General features: G+C 41.5%; 2 protein-coding genes and 1 long non-coding RNA gene across 4 annotated transcripts in view; 2 read left to right on the forward strand and 1 right to left on the reverse strand.

Moving 5' to 3' along the window:
- The window catches only part of LOC138982951 (macrophage mannose receptor 1-like), a 52,309-nt gene extending 41,068 nt beyond the window's left edge, over nt 1-11,241 (forward strand). For both annotated transcript variants that reach the window (XM_070356349.1, XM_070356348.1), the window contains 5 exons: nt 1,681-1,811; nt 4,532-4,710; nt 5,525-5,646; nt 6,235-6,353; nt 6,921-11,241. In XM_070356349.1, the coding sequence (XP_070212450.1) occupies nt 1,681-1,811; nt 4,532-4,710; nt 5,525-5,646; nt 6,235-6,353; nt 6,921-7,075 (706 nt within the window). In that variant the 3' untranslated portion in view covers nt 7,076-11,241. The remainder of the gene's footprint in view (nt 1-1,680; nt 1,812-4,531; nt 4,711-5,524; nt 5,647-6,234; nt 6,354-6,920) is intronic.
- The window catches only part of LOC138982958 (uncharacterized), a 59,075-nt gene extending 43,744 nt beyond the window's left edge, over nt 1-15,331 (forward strand). The window contains exon 2 of the long non-coding RNA XR_011461016.1: nt 13,912-15,331. This is a non-coding gene — a long non-coding RNA (uncharacterized lncRNA). The remainder of the gene's footprint in view (nt 1-13,911) is intronic.
- A 3,666-nt stretch (nt 15,332-18,997) lies between these two features.
- The window catches only part of LOC138982952 (macrophage mannose receptor 1-like), a 54,632-nt gene continuing 50,976 nt past the window's right edge, over nt 18,998-22,653 (reverse strand). The window contains exons 12-14 of the mRNA XM_070356350.1: nt 22,077-22,216; nt 21,197-21,333; nt 18,998-20,221 (exon numbers count right to left, since the gene is read on the reverse strand). Of these exons, the coding sequence (XP_070212451.1) occupies nt 20,148-20,221; nt 21,197-21,333; nt 22,077-22,216 (351 nt within the window). The 3' untranslated portion in view covers nt 18,998-20,147. The remainder of the gene's footprint in view (nt 20,222-21,196; nt 21,334-22,076; nt 22,217-22,653) is intronic.

Here is a 22,653-nt window from a genome sequence, read left to right on the forward strand (position 1 = left end):
CACTCTAGTAAGTCTCTTCTTCCTGCTGACACCACACTCTAGTAAGTCTCTTTTCTCTGCAGATACCACACTCTAGTAAGTCTCTTCTTCCTGCTGATTCTTTCTTTCTTTATTTGGTGTTTAACGTCGTTTTGAACCACGAAGGTTTCCTGCTGATACCACATTCTAGTAAGTCTCTTCTTCCTGCTGACACCACACTCTAGTAAGTCTCTTCTTCCTGTAGATACCACACTATAGTCTCTACTTTCTCCAGATACCACACTCTAGTAAGTCTCCTCTTTCTCTAGATACCACACTCTAGTAAGTCTCTTCTTCCTGTAGATACCACACTCTAGTAAGTCTCTACTTTCTCCAGATACCACACTCTAGTAGGTCTCTTCTTTCTCCAGATACCACACTCTAGTAAGTCTCTTCTTTCTGCAGATACCACACTCTAGTAAGTCTCTTCTTTCTGCAGATACCACACTCTAGTAAGTCTCTTCGTTTTGCAGATACCACACTCTAGTAAGTCTCTTCTTCCTGCAGATACTAAACTATTTTAAGTCTCTTTCTGCAAATACCACACACTAGTAAGTCACGTCTTTCTGCAAATATTACACCCTAGTAAGTCACGTCTTTCTGCAAATACCACCCTCTTGTACCATATTTGACGGACTACAAGCCGCAACTTTTTTTCACAAAAAAATCGCATTGCGGCTTATAAAAAGATGTGGCTAAAACGTTACCTAAACTTGAATAGCATTCACCTAATGGAAGACGCGGCGGATTTTCATTTCGCTCGATTAGCGATTACCGGTACTTTATTAGCTCTCTACTCAAGACTCGGCGTTTTTCTCTTTCTTTCGCGAATCTTCGTTTGTCAAAAAGTCGTCGTGACAAGATAGCGTACAGAGAAACACCGGATGTATCATGATCTCGCGCGCGCGAGATTTCGGTTTTTTGTGTCTCGCAATAGTTGGAGGAGCGAGAGCCGCCATGTTGTGTTTTCGTCTGCTCGAAATGTGCGAAAAAAAGTTGTAAATAATCCCAAAAAAGCTTATTCCGGGCGAGACTACATGTGTGTGTTGGTTACAAATTGTGTGTGTGTCATATTTTTCTTAAAATTTTTTCACTTTTCTTCTTTGTTTCACTTGTTTATTCTCGGAGCCGATTTCGCCAAATACCGTACTTTTGTTTGCCTGGTTGTTTTGATTGATTGACACGATCTGATTATATTTTTTTTGACGGCGGCTAATATAGTGACGCGGCCTATACGTGGCTCGTCACAATTTTTTTTTTTAAAGTCGAGTGTGCGGCTTATAAAACGGTGCGTCTTGTAATCCGTCAAATACGGTAAGTCTCGTCTTTCTGCAAATACAACACTCTAGGAAGTCTCTTCTTTCTGCAGTTACCACACTCTAGTATGTCTCGTCTTTCTGCAAATACCACACTCAATTAAGTCGCTTAGTCTGCGATACCTTACTCCAGAACGTCTCCTATTCTGCAGAAACACCATTCGAGTAAGTCTCTTATGTGTGAAGTCTTTTCACCGAAATTCAGTGCCAAAGTTTCGTGCAGCCAGCTTCAGGAATTAGGCTTCGCGAAGTCAACACACGTCAGGGGTCTTGTTGATTGGAAGCCGCAGCCGATAAAATTCCTACAGAGTTATCTAAGAAAACAATGTATTGTGATGTTTTGCAGTGCGTGGAACCAACAACCCAGCAACCCTGTGTTCAGGGATGCTGACTGTGCCTTTGTCAACCACAGAGGAAAATATAATGATGCCAGCTGCTTCCTCCAACTCTCCTTCATCTGTGAAATGGATACGGAAGGTTAGTAGGATTTCACTGTGTCTGTCTGTGAAACGGATACGGAAGGTCAATTGTTTGTCTGTATGACTGTTAAATAAATATGGAAGGTCCGTAGGATATCTGTCTGTCTGTCTGCCTGCCTATCCAGGGGCGGATCCGGGGGGGGGGGGGGGGGGGGGGGGGGGGGGGGGGGGGCGGGGGAGGAGAAAAAGAGAAGAAAAAAAAAAGTAAAAAATTTGTACATGAAGAAAAATTGATGGCTCAGATTGCACCACATTGCTCCATTTTCCTTGATTTATATCAAAATTGTCCGGGGGGTGGGGCGAGGCTTGCCCCCAGACCCCCCATAGGAGCCGGCCTTTGTCTTCTAAGTGATGGTTTTGGAAAGTAGTTGGGTAATTTGTTGGCTCAGGTTGCACTAGATCGGTCTATTGTCCATGTTTTAATCCAAATTTGTCTTCTTAAATTTACTTTTTGGAAGGTGTATTAGGGGAAGTGTCTTGGCTCAGATTGCACCAGATGGCTCCATTTTCCTTCTTTTTATCAACATTTTCCTTGTTTTTATCAAAATTTTCCGGGGGGGGGGGGGGGGGGGGCATGCCCCCGAACCCCCCTGTGCCCTCAACTAAACGCTTCGCGTCGTCGAATTGCCCCTAAAATAAATTTGGAAACCCCGCCTTAAAAATGATGTGATCCACCCCTGACTATCTGTGAAATATGTACGGAAGGTCAGTGGAATATCTATCTGTCTGTCCGGCTGTTTGTCTGTGATATGAACAGGGGGAGGGGGGGCGGGGGAGGAGAAAAAGAGAAGAAAAAAAAAAGTAAAAAATTTGTACATGAAGAAAAATTGATGGATCAGATTATAATTGCACCAGATTGCTCCATTTTCCTTGATTTATATCAAAATTGTCCGGGGGGTGGGGCGGGGCTTGCCCCCAGACCCCCCATAGGAGCCGGCCTTTGTCTTCTAAGTGATGGTTTTGGAAAGTAGTTGGGTAATTTGTTGGCTCAGGTTGCACTAGATCGGTCTATTGTCCATGTTTTAATCCAAATTTGTCTTCTTATTATTTACTTTTTGGAAGGTGTATTAGGGGAAGTGTCTTGGCTCAGATTGCACCAGATGGCTCCATTTTCCTTCTTTTTATCAAAATTTTCCTTGTTTTTATCAAAATTTTCCGGGGGGGGGGGGGGGGGGCATGCCCCCGAACCCCCCTGTGCCCTCAACTAAACGCTTCGCGTCGTCGAATTGCCCCTAAAATGAATTTGGAAACCCCGCCTTAAAAATGATGTGATCCACCCCTGACTATCTGTGAAATATGTACGGAAGGTCAGTGGAATATCTATCTGTCTGTCCGGCTGTTTGTCTGTGATATGAACACAGAAGGTCAGTTGTTGCCCCGCTTGTCTCTCTGTCTTCTAAATGGATTCCGGATGTCAGTAGGATATCTGACTGTCTTGTCTTCCAATCTGTGAAATATATAGGGAAGGGCTCCTAATATGGACCACTTTTTGTTTCATGCTGATAACTAGCTTGTTTTCTTGCGAAGAAGTTTCATTTTGTGTTTGGTAGTCCTTCTCTCTTAGGTTAACCGTTATGCCTAATTAGAGTGAAATAGCTTTGATAGACATTCAGCAAAAATTAAATACAGAACAAATCACAAAGGGTCCATATTAGGAGCCTGGGCGCCTAATATGGACCAGTGAAGCGGCCTTCACGAATCACTGTAAAAAAAATCTATATTTCAAAATAACATGATACATTTACTTAGTGTACAAATCAGCCTAATTAAAATATGCTCTAGATTTATCTGTTTTGGGTTGATGAGAGCACACCAGGAAACTAAATAAGCTTATCAAAAACAGAGTGAAAATAAGGGAAATTATCAACTTCCACAAAAAGAAGACTTTTTGTTGCATTTTTTTAAAATCCCGAGGGCTAGTTATAGGTTATTTCCAGCAAGCTTCTTAATGAATTAATGAAAATAGCCTTTAGCTTTTATTTTCTTCGATTTGTTGAAGGTGGTCCATGTTAGGGGACTCGCACATACTTTGAGATTTTGCTATTATTTTGTTTACAGTAGAAACTCGGGGTCAACACTGCTAAAATGTGACAAATACGGTTTTAGCTGTCATATATAGCAATTTTTGTGTGATAAAAGCTTTGGCTGTGGACAGAAACGAGTCTGTTTTAGGTGGCAAATTTAGAGTGAACGCTGCCAAAAGTGAAAAAAAAAGAGAAAAAGCCCAACGGTCTTGAGATTTCTGTTTCTGCAACTGTTTTGACATGTGCAAGTTATCCAGAGAATAAATATTTTTTTTCAGAACAGAAGGTGGTCCATATTAGGAGCCGGTCCATATTAGGAGCCCTTCCCCTACGGAAGGTCAGTGGAATATATATCTGTCTGTCCGTCTTTTTTTTCGTCTGTCTACTAAATGAATATGGAAAGTCCGTAGGATATCTATCTGCCTGTCTGCCTATCTGCGAAATATAGGCTTATACGGAAGGTCAGTTGGATATATCGGTCTGTGCGCCTGTTTGTCTTTCTGCAAAATGGATATTGACTGTCAATAGGATTCTGTCTGTCTATTCTGTAAAATGTAAGTTGAGTTTGAGACACTGTTTTACATTGCCTTTTGATTATTCCTAATTAGGTCTACTATATGTATCCAGCCCATACACACAAGCGTTATCTATTCTACTGCTCGTGATCAATAATTAAGCATTCTATCTAATGTAGACGTTCCATGCCCCAAGAACTGGCTGAGTGACGACAACAACGATATGACGACATGCTATTACGTCAGCACCAACGCAACGGACGGTAAAGCATCCTGGCAGGAAGCCCTCAACAGGTGCAGACAACTCGCGGGTTTACCGGACGCTCACCTTGTCGCAATCAATTCTCAGTCTGAAATGGTGAGTAGGGGTATTATTATTTTATTTTGTTTTATTTTATTTTATTTTCTGTTTTATTTCATTTCAAAAATACTTTATTTTGTTGGTGTGTGTGTGTGTGTGTGGGGGGGGGAGATGGTGGTCTGAAACCTGTACACGAGATCAGACTGATGAGATTAGCCTGAAACAGACACGAGATCAGACTGATGAGATTAGCCTGAAACAGACACGACATCAGACTGATGAGATTAGCCTGAAACAGAAGAGAATGATATTCATTCACTGATTGACTCAGTGACGACCCAACTGACTGACTGACACTTTTGTCACAAGAGAGAGAGATGGAGAGAGTACCTGTTATTCAAACTTAGTCGGGGGACATGCCGTTTGGCGAAGGCTATCGGTGAAACGCAAAACAACTATTTCCCATTTGTGAAAGCTTTACCGTAATTTGCCTGGCTTTTTCACAGTTGGAAAAGGTGACGCCAAAGACGACGTATACTTTCTAAAAAGGGCTGATACTTTCACAATCATTCTGACAAACTTGCAGGGGTAAAAATGCCATTGACATACCTGGAGAGAGAGTCACTCACTCACTCACTCACATCACACGCACCTTCACGGATATGCACCCCCCCACACACACACACACACACACACAAACTCACACAGACACACACACACACACACACACACACACATCACTAACACATACACACGCGCGCGATGTAACAAACAGAGGACGACCGTATCGTACTCGTCAATTTTTCGTTCCTGAATCATAACTTGGAATAATTATTGATGACATCACTAATAGTCATTGCTGACGTTTCAGGACTATATGATGTCATTGATGTCGACAAACCCGTACGATGTCTACTGGACAGATCTGACGGACAAGGAGATAGAAGGCGCGTGGAGCTTTTCCCAGCAGTATGAAGGCACTCCGCCCCCCATGTGAGTTCTTGACAACAACAATGCTGATATAAAACAACACTTTTCATGTCCATGAAAATTAGTACGTTACGATGGAGTATAGACGATGTTCGGAAATAAATCCTGATTTTCAGCGTTGTGGCAGAGTAAGCGCCCCAGACATGATTAAGGCAAGCTTTTCAAAGCGAGTCGAATCAACAGCTCGCTGCTGACTGGCCTAGACCTGCCATAAAGACGAACTGCCCTTGATTTTACACCTGATAAGAAAGTCTTTCCACTAAAACTCACACGAAAAATAAACCCTCTGGCGGGTTTCTGTATATATATATTTTTTTTTAATAAAGTAATTTTGTTAAATGGCAGCAGTGCCAACCTGGTACATTGGTGTGTGTTTCTCAAAAGGGAGGGATTCTTCTATCAGTTGAGGGGGGGGGGGGGGGTCCACTGTAATTTAGCGAGTGTAATGGGATATGGGGAGTCCACTGTAATTTAGCGAGTGTAATGGGATATGGGGAGTCGTATAAAAGCATTTGGTTTTCTTGCTGTAAAACCATTTTCATCAACAAGTTTTTTGAAAATAACATTGACGGTGGTAGTGGCGTGTTCTAGCCCCTGGGACCAGGAACCTAACAACGGCGGAGGTCACGAGAACTGTGCTGTGCTCTTCGTTGGGGGCAAATACAATGACGTCAGCTGCTCAAGATCTGCCCATGTCATCTGCGAAAGACGTACGAAAACAGTTTTTGGTTTGTTTATGTGTATGCTTCTTTGTTTTTGTATTTAATTTCAGATTTATCCATTTTCTTTCTGTCTTTCTACGCGCACTGATTTCAATAACATGTTCACCTGTATGACGCAGATGTGTCCGATGTAACTTTTGTAAGTCGTCCAGATCATTTTAGGGTTTTGGTTGCTCTTTCCCCCCACAGATTTACCCTGAGTGTTTGACATAAAAAATAAAAGTATTAGTGTGTGTGTGTGTGTGTGTGTGTGTGCGCGTGTGTGTGTGTGTGTGTGTGTGTGCGCGCGCGCATGCTTGTAAGGGGCAGATTATACCTGCGCAGAGTCAGCGGCACAGACGACGCACTGCAGATTATTGATGCTGCGATAGGGATAATGACGAGTACTTGGACTGTTTACTTTTCACGCAACGTGTCATAATCCCTATCGCAGCATCAATAATCTGCAGTACGTCGTCTGTGCCGCTGACTCTGTGCAGGTATAATCTACCCTTAAGCGTGCCTCTGTTGGCGTGTTAAATTTAAAATGCATTAATTTGTTCCGTCTGATTCCAGCGGCTGCAGGTGTACACCTTAATTCTGGATCTTCGACGACTCTTCACAGTGGATTTCTTTTCTGTTTGGGATTGTCCAAGGCGAACCAGTATTTGTTTTTACCTCTTTTTGTCATCATTTCGATGCTGTGTCAGCGCTTTTGCAGTTTCGGTTAAAGCGGCGATACTTCCCAGATTTCCTGACATGAAAAATTGACATGTAAAGCAGCTGCTACAGAAAATATATGTGAGCATCTGTATCCTTAGCGGATGTTGACTTTATTCAGTTATTCTGCAGAAAAGACAAATGCTGGAGAAAAACCGTTCTTTTCTGCAGCATTTCTGCATAATGTCATCTTTCGCCGAAGCAGCATTTTTTTCTGCAGTAAAATTGAAATCAAGAATGCTGCAGTAAAACGGTGCTGTTGTTTTACTGCAGAAAACCTGTTTACATTTTTTCTGCACCATTTTGTACTGGCTCTTGGCGGATTATGACATTATTCTGTTATTCTGGAGAAAAACCGAAATGCTGGAGAAAAACTGTCTTTTCTGCAGCATTTCTGCATAATGTCATCTTTCGCCGAAGCAACGTTTTTTACTGCAGTAAAACAGTTTTTCTGAAGCATAATGTTTACTTGGTTTTCTGCAGCATTATTGCGATTAACTTTTTCTTCAGAATAGTCTGTGACAGTTTTTCTGGAGAAAAACGAACGACCTTGTAAAGTAGCGTTTGTATTCGTCGCCCCCTGGGATAGTATAATACTAATAGTTTGTAACTATTGGTAATTCTGGATGAGTCCATCTCTCGACAGAGGGGGGCTCGCGTGCTCCAACATTATTATGAGCCAGTACAAAATGCTGCAGAAAAAGTGTAAACAGGTTTTCTGCAGTAAAACAACAGCACCGTTTTACTGCAGCATTCTTGATTTCAATTTTACTGCAGTAAAATGTTTTGCTCCAGAAAAACCCGTTGCTTCGGCGAAAGATGACATTATGCAGAAATGCTGCAGAAAAGACAGTTTTTTTATCCAGCATTTCTGTTTTTCTGCAGAATAACTGAATAATGCCAAAATGCTGAAGAAAAAGTGAAAAAACAACATCACCGTTTTACTGCAGCATTCTTGATTTCAATTTTACTGCAGTAAAACTGTTTTACTGCAGAAAAAAACGTTGCTCTCGCGAAAGATGACTTTATGCAGAAATACTGCAGAAACAAACAGTTTTTCTCCAGCATTTCTGTTTTTCTGCAGAATAACTGAATAAAGTCATTATGCGCTAAGGATACATCTGCCTAGAGGAACGAACATTAGTTTTTCATTTATTGTGACCTTTTACGTGATCGTGTGGCAAAGTGAAGTGACAGCCATGTCAGTGATACGGCCGGGAAGAGGCTAAACTTGTGCAATAAATGTGCGTGTTGTTTCCAGTGACTTGAAGCTGTGGTTTGATTCAAATCGTATTCTGTGACTCATGCTTGCCTTTGTGTTTGAATAATGAAAAGTGTATCCACAGACACAGACAGGCACACACACAAACACGTCATCAGTATCAGCATCAACCACAAACAGGGCAAATCAGTACTGCGAACAAATGAAACTGGATGCACAAAATCATGAATCATATATATATATACACATATGATTATTGAAAAAGTACAACTGATGGTCTGTGTCTGTGTGTTTCGGGCTGTGTGTCTGTGTCTGCGAGATTTTCAATGCGAGACGTGTGTATGCGTGTAGATGCAGTGTACATGTACTTCATTGGTATGTCAGAAAGCATGCTTGTGTGTCTGTGTCTGTGTGTGTGTGTGTGCCTGCGACATTTTCAGTGCGTGCCATGTGCATGCGTTTACATGTACTTTATTGGTATGTCTGCAAGCTTTCGTGTGTGTGCTTTTTGTGTGTGTGTGTGTGTGTGTGTGTGTGCTGCCTGTCTTTGTCAGATACTGTTCATCGTGTGTGCCTGTGTCTGTTCCTGTTTGTGTAAGAGCCACAAGTACATTTATATTTCCCCTCCCCCTCGGTAAACATAAAATGTTCAGTGCGAGTCGCGTGTTCATCTGCTAAGGGAGGAGGGGGGGGGGGGTGTCTATGTCAGTTGGACATCTTCATAACAATCGCGGTCGGAGTGCTATGCGATTTATAAGTTGTTCTTCTTGACCCATAACAAAAATGTGAAACTTCCAGTTAACGTTGGGGTTTTGTGCTAGAGTTCTCTTGTTTTGGCATATCGACGTTGCTTTGCAGTTCCTGAGCAAATGATCCAGATTTCTTGCACTCTGATGCGTTGTTTACCGTTACATTACAAGGCACAACTCGAAAAATCAGGTTGCGAACAAATCTGCGGTATTTCAAAGACAGAATAACAACAAGCTTGTCCACTATGCTACTTGCGTTTTGATGTGTAAGCTTCAAAATCGCCCTACCTTCAAAGCAGACATCTTCTTTTTCTTCCATCTTTCTTTTTTTTTTTCTCACAAAGTCTTGCAATCAGGCTACTCACACATTCTTCTGCACGGTTCCTTTTCTTTTCGTATTTAGCTGCTTCTCAGCAATAAATGTGGATGCTTTTCTCAACACGTCTGGTAAGCTTAGTCAAAACGCTTGCAGAACCAGAGATGGTGTATCAAGGAGCTTGATGGTCACACAATCTGTGGCAAAACAAAGTGCTGGAAAATCACCCATCTGCTGCTTGGAATAAGCTTACGAAACGATCTGGGATGACGAAAGGTGCGTTGACGTCATAATCAAGCACGCGAGTCGCACCTATCCCAAAGTTGCCAAGACCATTGCTGAATGACGTCAAACTTTTCCCGGACACGCTATTGTTACGTCAAACCACATTAAATGACGTAGATAGCTAGCCTCATTCTCAAGAAAAGACGGCGACTGACAAACAGACTGTAACGACAATGGCCAAAAGAAGATCGAAGAAAACGGCCATCTCGAAGCGAAAAAAGTTAGCTAAGTCCACAAAATCAGACTCAACTGTAAGCCTCAGCGGCCGTCATCGTGCTTACCGCTGGCGTTACCTGCAACTCATCAAAGAAGGTTTGGTCTGGCTGACCGGCAAACGGACGCGGGGAGTTCGGACGTCAGAATCGGCCATCGCAGCCAGCAAAAAGTCTCCGAAGAGAAGATCCCAGAGGAAAGCCATGCGAACGGCATCACCGCTGCGCTTCAAAGTCGTCCGCGGTATGTTTGAGGAGGGAGGGAAGAAGAAGAAGAAGCATGCCGGTAAGCGTACAGCCCAGCGAAAGCGTGGCCCCAAGGGCATGCGAATGCATGGCAACGCTCGCTCAAACAAGGCTGTCAGCTTCAAACGCGGCTACCAGAACAATACGACGAAACGGGGAAGGAAGCCCACTCGCGGAAGGCCAAAGAAACCTCAAAAGTCAGACTCAGAGTCAACATATGAAACTGTGATCTTCGACCCTAAAAAACACAGATATGCGCGCAGCAGCAAGCGCAAGGGTCCAAAGAGCAAGTCTAGACAAGGCACCGCCAAGAGCGGTCGAAGACAAGGCGCCAACAAGAGCAACCCCAAACGTGCACGTGGAACGAAGATGGCAAACTTCAGCGGTGGACCTCGCGCAGACCGCATTGTGACACGGAGCGTGTCGAGCAAAGTCCTTCCTCGAAACCAAAGTCCCAAGAAAACGGCATCTCCAGGCAAAGGTCCCGGGAAAATGGTTACTCCAGGCAGAAGTCACGTGAAAATGGTTACTCCATGCAGAGACGCGTCCGGCTCTACCATTTTCGTTTAGACTTCCAGTCACATTGCTTAACTTTTGCTGAACCATGGGGCAGTTGTGGGGAGTCCAGAAGGTGACAGTGATTGTGTGCACCATTTCAGAAACATGACTCAACTTCTGCAGTTCACAAGGTTCCAACAGCGAGAAATGACGAGGGATACTGTGCAATCTTTTAAAAAGAACAGTCTTCTATGGACAGTCTGCAAGGTTTTGTTAAACGGAATTCGATCATTTATTTAACACTGACACTTTGCTGCGCTCTTTTCTAGTTTGCGGGGGGTTATACGTGTGGCTTTATTGTCGTTACTTGTACATATTCAACGAGACATTTTGTCTGACTATCGACATGCGTGAAATGATTTTATAGACATTTTGTACGGTAAATTTTGTGTGGACTTTTAACTGTGCCCGTATTGGTCCCCGTTTTCCTTTCGGCGTACTCTTTTGCATAATGTGCGTGTGTTAACTGACTAGCAATCTTTTGGACAGTTTAGTTGAACACCAGTTTTACAAAGGGTCTTTGTTTATTCTTGAAACTGTATATTTGTGCAGAAACGTTTACTGAATATTAAAAAGAGAGTCATTTTTACTTCGTGAGCTGTTTGATGTGTATGTATGACCGTATGTGTCTAGCATGCAAACGCACGCACGCAATCACACACACACACACACACACACACACGCGAGCGCGCACGCACACAAACACACACACACACAAACATACACATACACATACAGAGAGAGAGAAGCAAAGGAGGAAGACGGAAAACCAAAGCTAAGAAAACAAAACAAAACCCAAAAGGAAAAAGGCCACCCCAAAACAGACGAGAGAACTAATTTAATGAAGAAACGTCTTGCTCGCATCTCAAACATAAGGACAATCGAAAGACAACAATAATCATTTTAATGATCGGCCGAGGCATATTCTAAGCCTCGCATATCTATGATGTACATCAGGCAACAACATGAATGACTAAATCAATTAGGCTTGTTCTGACTTTTAAAACATTGAGACGAAAAGAATATCAGTGACTAATGGTAATGGCACAATGGAATGGCAACGTTTCAAAAACACACAAAACTGTGCTCAAACACAAATTCCAACATTACTTGGGAAACCAACAACTAAAGAAGTATGCACTCGTCAGACACGCACCAGCCTCTTATTTTGTCGTGTTTTCTAGGCGTTTTCTCTCTCCATTTTCTGGCGATCAGTAGACTTGAACGTAAATGAAGTTTTGCCTGAATTACACGACAGAGTTAGCCGATGGAAAATTTTTGCCATGAATAAGAGAAAGAGTCTGTGTGTCTGTGTATGTGTGTGTGTGTGAGTGAAAGAGAGAGTGAGGGAGGGAGGGTAGAGAGTAAGAGAGAGCACCATTAAACAAGTCGCGTAAGGCGAAAATACAATATTTAGTCAAGTAGCTGTCGAACTCACAGAATGAAACTGAACGCAATGCCATTTTGTCAGCAAGACCGTATACTCGTAGCATCGTCAGTCCACCGCTCATGGCAAAGGCAGTGAAATTGACAAGAAGAGCGGGGTAGTAGTTGCGCTAAGAAGGATAGCACGCTTTTCTGTACCTCTCTTTGTTTTAACTTTCTGAGCGTGTTTTTAATCCAAACATATTATATCTATATGTTTTTGGAATCAGGAACCGACACGGAATAAGATGAAAGTGTTTTTAAATTGATTTGGACAATTTAATTTTGATAATAAATTTTATATATTTGATTTTCAGAGCTTGTTTTTAATCCGAATATAACATATTTATATGTTTTTGGAATCAGCAAATGATGGAGAATAAGATAAACGTAAATTTGGATCGTTTTATAAATTTTTATTTTTTTTTACAATTTTCAGATTTTTAATGACCAAAGTCATTAATTAATTTTTAAGCCACCAAGCTGAAATGCAATACCGAACCCCGGGCTTCGTCGAAGATTACTTGACCAAAATTTCAACCAATTTGGTTGAAAAATGAGGGCGTGACAGTGCCGCCTCAACTTTCACGAAAAGCCGGATATGACGTCATCAAAGACATTTATCAAAAAAAAGAAAAAAACGTTCGGGGATTTCATACCCAGGAACTCTCATGTCAAATTTCATAAAGATCGGTCCAGTAGTTTAGTCTGAATCGCTCTACATACACACACACACACACTGACACACGCACGCACGCACACACACACGCACATACACCACGACCCTCGTTTCGATTCCCCCTCGATGTTAAAATATTTAGTCAAAACTTGACTAAATATAAAAAACACCGTACATGTAAACAGGACAGGGATAACATCTAACAAGTCGCGTAAGGCGAAAATACAATATTTAGTCAAGTAGCTGTCGAACTCACAGAATGAAACTGAACGCAATGCCATTTTTCAGCAAGACCGTATACTCGTAGCATCGTCAGTCCACCGCTCATGGCAAAGGCAGTGAAATTGACAAGAAGAGCGGGGTAGTGGTTGCGCTAAGAAGGATAGCACGCTTTTCTGTACCTCTCTTCGTTTTAACTTTCTGAGCGTGTTTTTAATCCAAAAATATCATATCTATATGTTTTTGGAATCAGGAACCGACAAGGAATAAGATGAAAGTGTTTTTAAATTGATTTCGACAATTTAATTTTGATAATAATTTTTATATATTTAATTTTCAGAGCTTGTTTTTAATCCGAATATAACATATTTATATGTTTTTGGAATCAGCAAATGATGGAAAATAAGATAAACGTAAATTTGGATCGTTTTATAAAAGAAATATTTTTTTTACAATTTTCAGATTTTTAATGACCAAAGTCATTAATTAATTTTTAAGCCACCAAGCTGAAATGCAATACCGAAGTCCGGGCTTCGTCGAAGATTACTTGATCAAAATTTCAACCAATTTGGTTGAAAAATGAGGGCGTGACAGTGCCGCCTCAACTTTCACGAAAAGCCGGATATGACGTCATCAAAGACATTTATCAAAAAAATGAAAAAAACGTATGGGGATATCAATCCCAGGAACTCTCATGTCAAATTTCATAAAGATCGGTCCAGTAGTTTGGTCTGAATCGCTCTACACGCACGCACGCACACACACACACACACACACACACACACACATACACACACACATACACACACACATACACCACGACCCTCGTTTCGATTCCCCCTCGATGTTAAAATATTTAGTCAAAACTTGACTAAATATAAAAACAATAACTTTTTTTATATAAAAAAAAACACAGAAAATAGCAGTCAGTTTAAGGTATTAGAACACACCTGAAAGTACGCTGGAGTAGCCTCCCTTCCCGGATTTAGAACGCGTTTCGTGTCGTAACAGATTATCCACTTATTAGCCATATCCGTATGCAAAATAATGAAATAAACATTAGGAAATGGCAGAAGTTTACAACTATCGACATTTTCTATCAGTGCAATAAAAAACAATCGTTAGAATTTGCATTTACGACATGTCGTGCGTGAGAACGTGTCAATGTAAACAAGCACTTCTTGCCTAGCTGAAGAACCCTACGAGTCAATCTAAAACAGACGACAAGTAATGGAAAGCAGTCTGCGGATAAACATATCAAACTGCTGATGAAAAAGTGTGTTCATCCCTGCCCTGGATAAATGACATCGGACTGATATGATGACAGCGTGGCAGCGTTCACGCGAAAAGAATTTTTTCAGATTATCGCTTCTACATTTTATTGCACGTAGGCTGCTTGCCACTTGGGGCAGATCTGAATTTCACACTGGAAGATGACAAATCGGTCTTGTGAGTTCAGAACCACATGTTCTTTGCCGACAGAAATCACGATGGGACAAAAGATGCAGATTGTGTTGAAGAGATGTTTGCAGATTATCGCATCTAAATTTTATTGCTCAGATCAATGCACGAAGTTGGGGTAGATCTGAATTTCGCAAGGGAATGACACATCGGTCTTGTGAGTTGAGAACCACATGTTCTTTGGCGGCAGAAATCACTATGGGACAAGATGAGGATTGTGTTGAGGAGTGACTGACTTTAGATGAAGAGTTTTTAGACCTGGTTTTTGAGAGAGGCATCATGAGTGATATCCTGTGTGTTTTTTTTTAACGTTCTTGGTGACAACGCACCAGAATCGCACGAAGATCGAACTCTCGAAGAAAACAAGTTTATCGCTGAACATCGGAAATGTGGAAGTATTGCTCTTCCTGTCTGATCAGTCTCCCCGTTAAATCTACAGGCTACATTATTTATCAGGTAACTTACCAAACCGGAGTGTGTGTGTGTGTGTGTGTGTGTGTGTGTGTGTGTGTGTGTGTGTGTGTGTGTGTGTGTCAGTGTGTGTGTGTGTGTCAGTGTGTTATGGTGTGTGTGTGTGTGTGTGTGTGTGTGTGTGTGTGTGTGTGTGTGTGCCGGATTACCACCATTAACGCATCCTTTTGGACTTTTCTACGTAACCTTACTATGCCCGCTGTGACATTCACGAGGATTATTGTGATTCTTGGACAATCGTGTGCCTGTGCTGGACTTGCAGGAAGACAAACGGAGTCGGAACGGTATACGTGCTGCCAAGTGTGCACGCCCAGAGCGCAGTGTGAACCGAGAGTGAGTGTGTCATTGTGTGGAAGTTTTGCTTGATTGATTTATTCATGATTTAATTTGCTTTTTGGTTCAATAGAAAAATCTGTGTACGTTATACTTTGTATTTTGTGGTGTGATTCGCCCGAGTGCGAGACCCCCATCCCCGAACGCCTCTGTGGCAGGGCCGGATCTGGGGGGGGGGGGGGGGGTCCTGGGTTCCGGACACCCCCCCCCCCACCACCCCCTGGCCATCTGATGTACCTCTCAGAAAAAAAAGAGAAAAAATGTGGACTTTTTAAGCTCTTCCCCCAGCTCCCTTAGTTTATTTGGTCTTCTAAAACTATTTCAAATTATGAACAACATCAATTTTGATTCCCAGTTGCAAGGAAAGACCAAAAAATGACCTCACAAATGCAACATTTCCTCGGCTTCTGGGAGGTTTTGCCGCCCAGACCCCCCAAAGGGGCGTTTCCCCTGCACCCCACCGTGGCCTCAGCGGCCCCTGGACCCCTGCCTTCAGTTGGACCCCCCCCCCCCCCCCCCTCAAACGAACTTGGTCCGGCCCTGTGTGGGTAGAATTGTATACTTGTGAGTGACGTGAGTGTGTAGATGAGAATGTGAAAGTTGTTTTGGACCCAGACACACACAGCAGACTTCAACGCAACAGCTCCAGTATATTAGGTATTACTCTTAGTAAGTTTCAGCCTGACAAAGAAATTCGAGTCACACAGCTAATGGCTGTACTTGTTATTTCTCTATTAAAACAAATGTATCAAGATCTTCAGGCCCCCAAAAATAAATTGTCTGTTTCTAATAACATGGCTAAACAAAATAGGGTAGGTAGGTAGGGATTTTTTATTTTTTTTTTGCCAGGATAGAATACTTGATAATAACTAAATGGCACAAAGAGACAAGACTCGCTATAGCTAGATTTATTTTAAAAAAAACCACAAATGTAACAAAGGATATAAAATGATTGTTTTATCGGGTCTGGAATCTTCAGTAGTAATTGCATAAAAAAGTCTGATATATCAATTATCATGTTAACTTTTTTTTTAAATAGGTGCGTTAAATCCTAGTCGGTTTGTTTTTAATGGACTAAGCAATCAACCCTTGGACTGACAGAAAAGATGTACTGTATTTTAAAAATGTCCAGTTGCTTAAAATTACTTATTTTTCTAATTGGAAGAGAATATGCACTCTTTTGTGTTCAAATGGGTAGGGGGGGTAGTAAAAGGATCACAGTTCAAGATTGTGCGCGACAAGAGGTGTGTTTCTTTTAACTGTGATGAAGAGGGATAACTCAACTTGGTATCTAACACTATTTCTGAACACTGTAACCACTTTAGCACTTTTAATTTATTTTTTCTGTCTTCCAAACTTCTAATTCAGCTTCAAAAATGAGAGAAAAAAAGTGGGTTTTTTCTGAAGTCATTAACTAAATCACTATGTTGGATAGTCTATTTTGCTTCCCTATTTATCGTCTTAAGTTTTTGATCATCTGATTACTTTGCTTTTCTATTTGGAAGATAATATGCACTCTTTTCTGAAAAATGGGTAGGGGGTGGGGGTAGTAAAAGCATCACAGTTCAAGATTTTGCGTGACAAGAGATGTGTTTCTTTTTACTGTGATAAAGAGGGATAACTCAACTTGGTATTTAACACTATTTCTAAACACTGTAACCACTTTAGCACTTTTAATTTATATTTTTCTGTCTTCCAAGCTTTAAATTCAGCTTATAAAATGAGTAAAAAGGTGTTTTTTTTCTGAATTCACCAGTTAAATCACTCTGATGGTTGTTCTATTTTGCTTCCCTATTTCTGTTCTGAAGTTTTTGATCATCTGACTACCTTGCTTTCCTATTTTGAAGATAATATGCACTCTTTTCTGAAGAATGGGTAGGGGGTAGGGGTAGTAAAAGGATCACAGTTCAAGATTTTGCGTGACAAGAGGTGCGTTTCTTTTAACTGTGATGAAGAGGGATAACTCAACTTGGTATCTAACATTATTTCTCAACACTGTAACCACTTTTGCACTTTTAATTTATATTTTTCTGTCTTCCAAGCTTTAAATTCAGCTTATAAAATGAGTAAAAAGGTGTTTTTTTCTGAATTCACCAGTTAAATCACTCTGATGGTTGTTCTATTTTGCTTCCCTATTTCTGTTCTGAAGTTTTTGATCATCTGACTACCTTGGTTTCCTATTTTGAAGATAATATGCACTCTTTTCTGAAGAATGGGTAGGGGGTAGGGGTAGTAAAAGGATCACAGTTCAAGATTTTGCGTGACAAGAGGTGCGTTTCTTTTAACTGTGATGAAGAGGGATAACTCAACTTGGTATCTAACATTATTTCTCAACACTGTAACCACTTTTGCACTTTTAATTTATATTTTTCTGTCTTCCAAGCTTTAAATTCAGCTTATAAAATGAGTAAAAAGGTGTGTTTTTTCTGAATTCACCAGTTAAATCACTCTGATGGTTGTTCTATTTTGCTTCCCTATTTCTGTTCTGAAGTTTTTGATCATCTGACTACCTTGGTTTCCTATTTTGAAGATAATATGCACTCTTTTCTGAAGAATGGGTAGGGGGTAGGGGTAGTAAAAGGATCACAGTTCAAGATTTTGCGTGACAAGAGGTGCGTTTCTTTTAACTGTGATGAAGAGGGATAACTCAACTTGGTATCTAACATTATTTCTCAACACTGTAACCACTTTAGCACTTTTAATTTATATTTTTCTGTCTTCCAAGCTTTAAATTAAGCTTATAAAATGAGTAAAAAAGTGGGTTTTTTCTGAATTCACCAGTTAAATCACTATGTTGCATGTTCTATTTTGCTTCCCTATTTCTGTTCTTAAGTTTTGATCATCTGACTACCTCGCTTGTCTATTTGGAAGATAATATGCACTCTTTTCTGAAAAATGAGTAGGGGGTGGGGGTAGTAAAAGCATCACAGTTCAAAATTTTGCGCGACAAGAGGTGTATTTCTTTTAAAATTGGTGAAGAGGGATAACTCAACTTGTTATTTAACACTATTTCTGAACACTGTAACCACTTTAACACTTATAATTTATGTTTGACTGTGTTCCATGCTTCAAAATGGGCTTCAAAAATGGATACACAAGGGTTTTTTCCCAAATTCACCTGTAAAATCACTATGTTTGATGTTCTATTTTGCTTCCCTATTTCTCTTCTTCAGTTTGTGATCATCCGATTGTTTTTTTGTTAACATATTCACAATACAATATCACAAATTCTTCAGTAGGGTTTGCGTGAAAAAATCTCATACCTATGCTCAAACTTCAGTCGTTATCTCAAAATTTTGCGCGACAAGCTCTATTCATTTTGTTTTTTCCTGATAAACAAAACACTGAACTAACATAAAAACAAACCTTTAAAACTGCCTAACCACTTTGAAATATGGCCTCAGGTGTGTTCTCCAGCCTTTCTTTTATTTTACACATATGCATGAACCGCAGAAGGAGAATAGTATACGTTCTTCTGCAAGAAAACATGCGTTACAAAGTAAGCAGATATTTTAGACCATAGGTTGTGTTTGTATGTATCGCCCAATCCAGAAAAAGAATGGTTTTGTATAGCCTCGATCCAGTTAATGGTTGTTTCTCACTAACGTGGTCATTTCCAATAAGATCAAAGAAACTGCAGACGAAGTAAAGATTTTCACTTCATACTCTGCTGACGCAGTGAGAGCTCATGTCCCTTATTTAACAATTTTCAGTGTGGGTAAACACACAAGAAAAGATTATTTTTTTGGTAGGTGGGGGGGGGGGGGGGGGGACTGAAGGTCATTTGTCAGAAGCAGGATTTCACCAGGGGAACAAAAATGTATCTCAAATTACGTTATCACACACGAAGTAGGGGAAGGGCTCCTAATATGGACCGGCTCCTAATATGGACCACCTCCTGTTCTGACAAACTAACGGCGCTAGAGCGCTCAAAAAAGTTTTATTTGCTGTATTCACCCTCTCTGGATAACTTGCACATGTCAAAACAGTTGCAGAAACACAAATCTCAAAACCGTTAGGCTTTTCCTCTTTTTTTCACTTGGCAGCGTTCACTCTAAATTTGCCGCCTAAAACGGACTCGTTTATGTCCAAAGCCAAAGCTTTTATCACACAGAAATTGCCATATATATATGACAGCTAAGACCGCGTTTGTTACATTTCAGCAGTGTTGACCCCGAGTTTCTACTGCAAACAAAAAATAATGGCAACATCTCAAAGTATGTGCGAGTCCCCTAATATGGACCACCTTCAACAAACCGAAGAAAATAAAAGCTAAAGGCTATTTTCAATAATTCAACTAACCCTCGAGATTTAAAAAAAAAAAATATAACAAAAATTCTTCTTTTCGTGGAAGTTGATAATTTCCCTTATTTTCACTCTGTTTTTGATAAGCGTCTTTAGTTTCCTGGTGTGCTTCAAATAATGCTCTCATCAACCCGAAACAGATAAATCTAAAGCATATTTGAATTAGTCTGACTTGTACACTAAGTTGTATCATGTTATTTTGAAGTATAGGGGGCTTTTTACAGTGATTCGTGAAGGCCGCTTCACTAGTCCATATTAGGCGCCCAGGCTGTCTGTATTTAATTTTTGCTGAAGGTCTATAAAAGCTATTTCACTCTAATCAGGCCTAACGGTTAACCTAAGAGAGAAGGACTACCAAACACAAAATGAAACTTCTTCGCAAGAAAACAAGCTAGTTATCAGCATGAAACAAAAAGTGGTCCATATTAGGAGCCCTTCCCCTATTAAAGAACTGAGGAGAAAACAAAAAACATTTACATTTCGACTGAATTAAAAGAAAAAATGGCGAAACAAATTTACAAACCCCCTTTGACAAAATAAGGGTGATTTGAGTATTAAGTACAGGTTAGAACATCTGGTTTGTAGTGTGGTGAAAATGCAGGTCACCCCATGTGCCACAGTTTAAGCAAGCAGAGCAGTAGAATCCACATGGCTTTGGACGGTTTCAGCATCACACCTGCAAAGATAAATAGTTGATCGTTAATTACAAGGGCACCTGGCGACAGCTTGTTCCGAAAGGGTTAAATCTGTATTTGTTTGACTGAGAGCGGAGGGTTTTCGTTGGCTTGTTGTTTGACTTTGTCTTTTTTTACAATTGTGTGAGTGTGTGTGTGTTTTTCCATTTCTTTCTCAATTCTCGTTTCTTATTTTCTTTCGTTTGTTGGTTTGTTTGTGGTTATCTCACTGTTATATAAAAGTTGGAAACATGTAAGCCTACATATAGATCTAAGACACAGACACAGATGCATACAAAGATTCGCAATGGAGCTCCGAAATAAACAAAATAACAACCAGGCAAACCATCCACACACACACACACACACACACACACACACACACACACACACACACACACACACACACACACACACACACACACACACACACACACACACACACGCGTACGGACCGTCAACGCACGCATGTACGCACACATATTCATTGAAAAGACAAAACAGCCAGACTCCATATCAAAAAAAAAGTCTCACGCACCACCACAACTCCCCACACCACTCCCCCCCCACACACACACACACCCATAACCTCCCCTACCTTTAACACAACAAGTCTGTGGTGGTTTATACGATTGTTTACACCGTAAGAAAGTGTTTTGAAAAACAAACAAGAAAACCACATGCCTACAAGACTCGCCTTCGCCATGTCCCATATTACTGTGGACACCCCCCCCCCCCCTCCTTTTAAGAACCGCCAATAGAAGACTTCCTCCCCTTTAAGAACAAAACAGAATACTTCCTCCCTTCTTACCCCCCCCCCCCCCCCCCCCCCTCCCTCTCCCTGGATCACTCTACTTGATAGAAGACTCCCTCCCTTTTGAGACCCCCGAGCCCAGGTAAGACCCTCCACATTTTCAAGACCCTATTTTCTCAGATATTCTGTTCAGGTGAGTCAAAAAACTCTACTCAGTACTGACCGGTGGAAGGGTTGAAGGTTTGCTGGCAGATGAAGGAGGACTTCCTACTGCACTTGACATCATTAAGATGACCATTCTGGTTGACCTGGACACAGTCCTCGTTGCCCTTGTAGTTGTTTGGTTCGCTGTCCCATGTACTGGAAGGCAATAGATGAAATGGATTAGCATTAGTATCTTGAATGTGTGTGTGTGTGGGGGGTGTGACCGGGGGTGTCGGTGTCAATGTGTGTGTGTGTGTGTGTGAGTGTTTGTGAGGAGGGGGGTCGGTGTGTTCGTGTGTGTGCGTGTGTGTGTGTGTGTGTGTGTGTGTGTGTGTGCGTGCGTGCGTGCGTGCGTGCATGTGTGTGTATACCTGTGTGCATGTCTGTGTGTGTGTCTGGATATCTGTATATGTGTGTTTGCATGTCTGCGAGTTGGTGAGTATGCATCTAGGCAGCTGGATGCTTGTTTGTTTGTTGGCTGGCTGGTCTGCTGGCTATTTTGGTTGTTGAGAGGACGAGACGGAAAGATAGCCGGCAGGGACTCAAACAGTGGTAGGACGAACCGGCTCCTGGCCCACTATAATTTCAAGGTGGGAAAGTGATATGAAAGAAAGAAAGTTTAAGCTTTACGCCCTCAGGACAAAGCCATTACGGGCATGTTAGACGGGAAAACCCGGCTATGTATAAAGAAAGAGAGAGAAAAAAATAACGAAATTATCAATGCAGAGGGAAAGGGGGGGGGGGGGGGGGGGGGGGGGGGGTAAATGAAGACAGCGGGCTGTTTGCAGCAGAGGAAACCTGAATATGGCTAGGGACCTGGCTGGGTCGTCTTGGGTCAATGTTGTAAATGGTAACCTCGGGGGCGGTTGGCCGATGGAAGAAAAGTGGGGAATACTCACACCAGGTTCTGGATGGCAACGGGATCATCATCGTCCGCCCTGGTGTAGTGCCATGCGCCATCCTTGGTTTGTTTGTTCAGGTCAGTCCACCACTCGTACGGGGCGTTTTGCAGTCCGGACACTTGGGTCAAGACAAAATCCTAACGGACAAACAATATCGTGGTCCTAAGGCAGTGGTATCATCGTCATCATCGTCATCATCATCGTCATCATCATCATCATCATCGTCATCATCATCATCATCATCATCATCATCATCATCATCATCTTCATCATCATCATCATCATGACATCATCATCAATAGGAGCAGCATCATCGTCACAGTCATTGTGAGCGATCACCATCGTCATCGTTGTCATCATTCCCCCATCATCCTACCCATCTTCTTGTCATCGAGACGGTTGATAGGTAAGATTGTCATGTGCCATGCATTTTGGTGAATTTTTTTGCTGCCGCTGTTGTTGTTTTTTGTCGTCTTGACACCAGCGAATAAGCTGTTGAAGAAACATTATTGTCCAAAATATTGCCCACATGTGCACAGCTTTGGGCGCTCAGCACAGATTTGTGTCGACCATT

This window comes from Littorina saxatilis, linkage group LG12 (assembly GCF_037325665.1).
Source record: "Littorina saxatilis isolate snail1 linkage group LG12, US_GU_Lsax_2.0, whole genome shotgun sequence".
Classification (NCBI taxonomy): Eukaryota; Metazoa; Mollusca; class Gastropoda; order Littorinimorpha; family Littorinidae; genus Littorina; species Littorina saxatilis.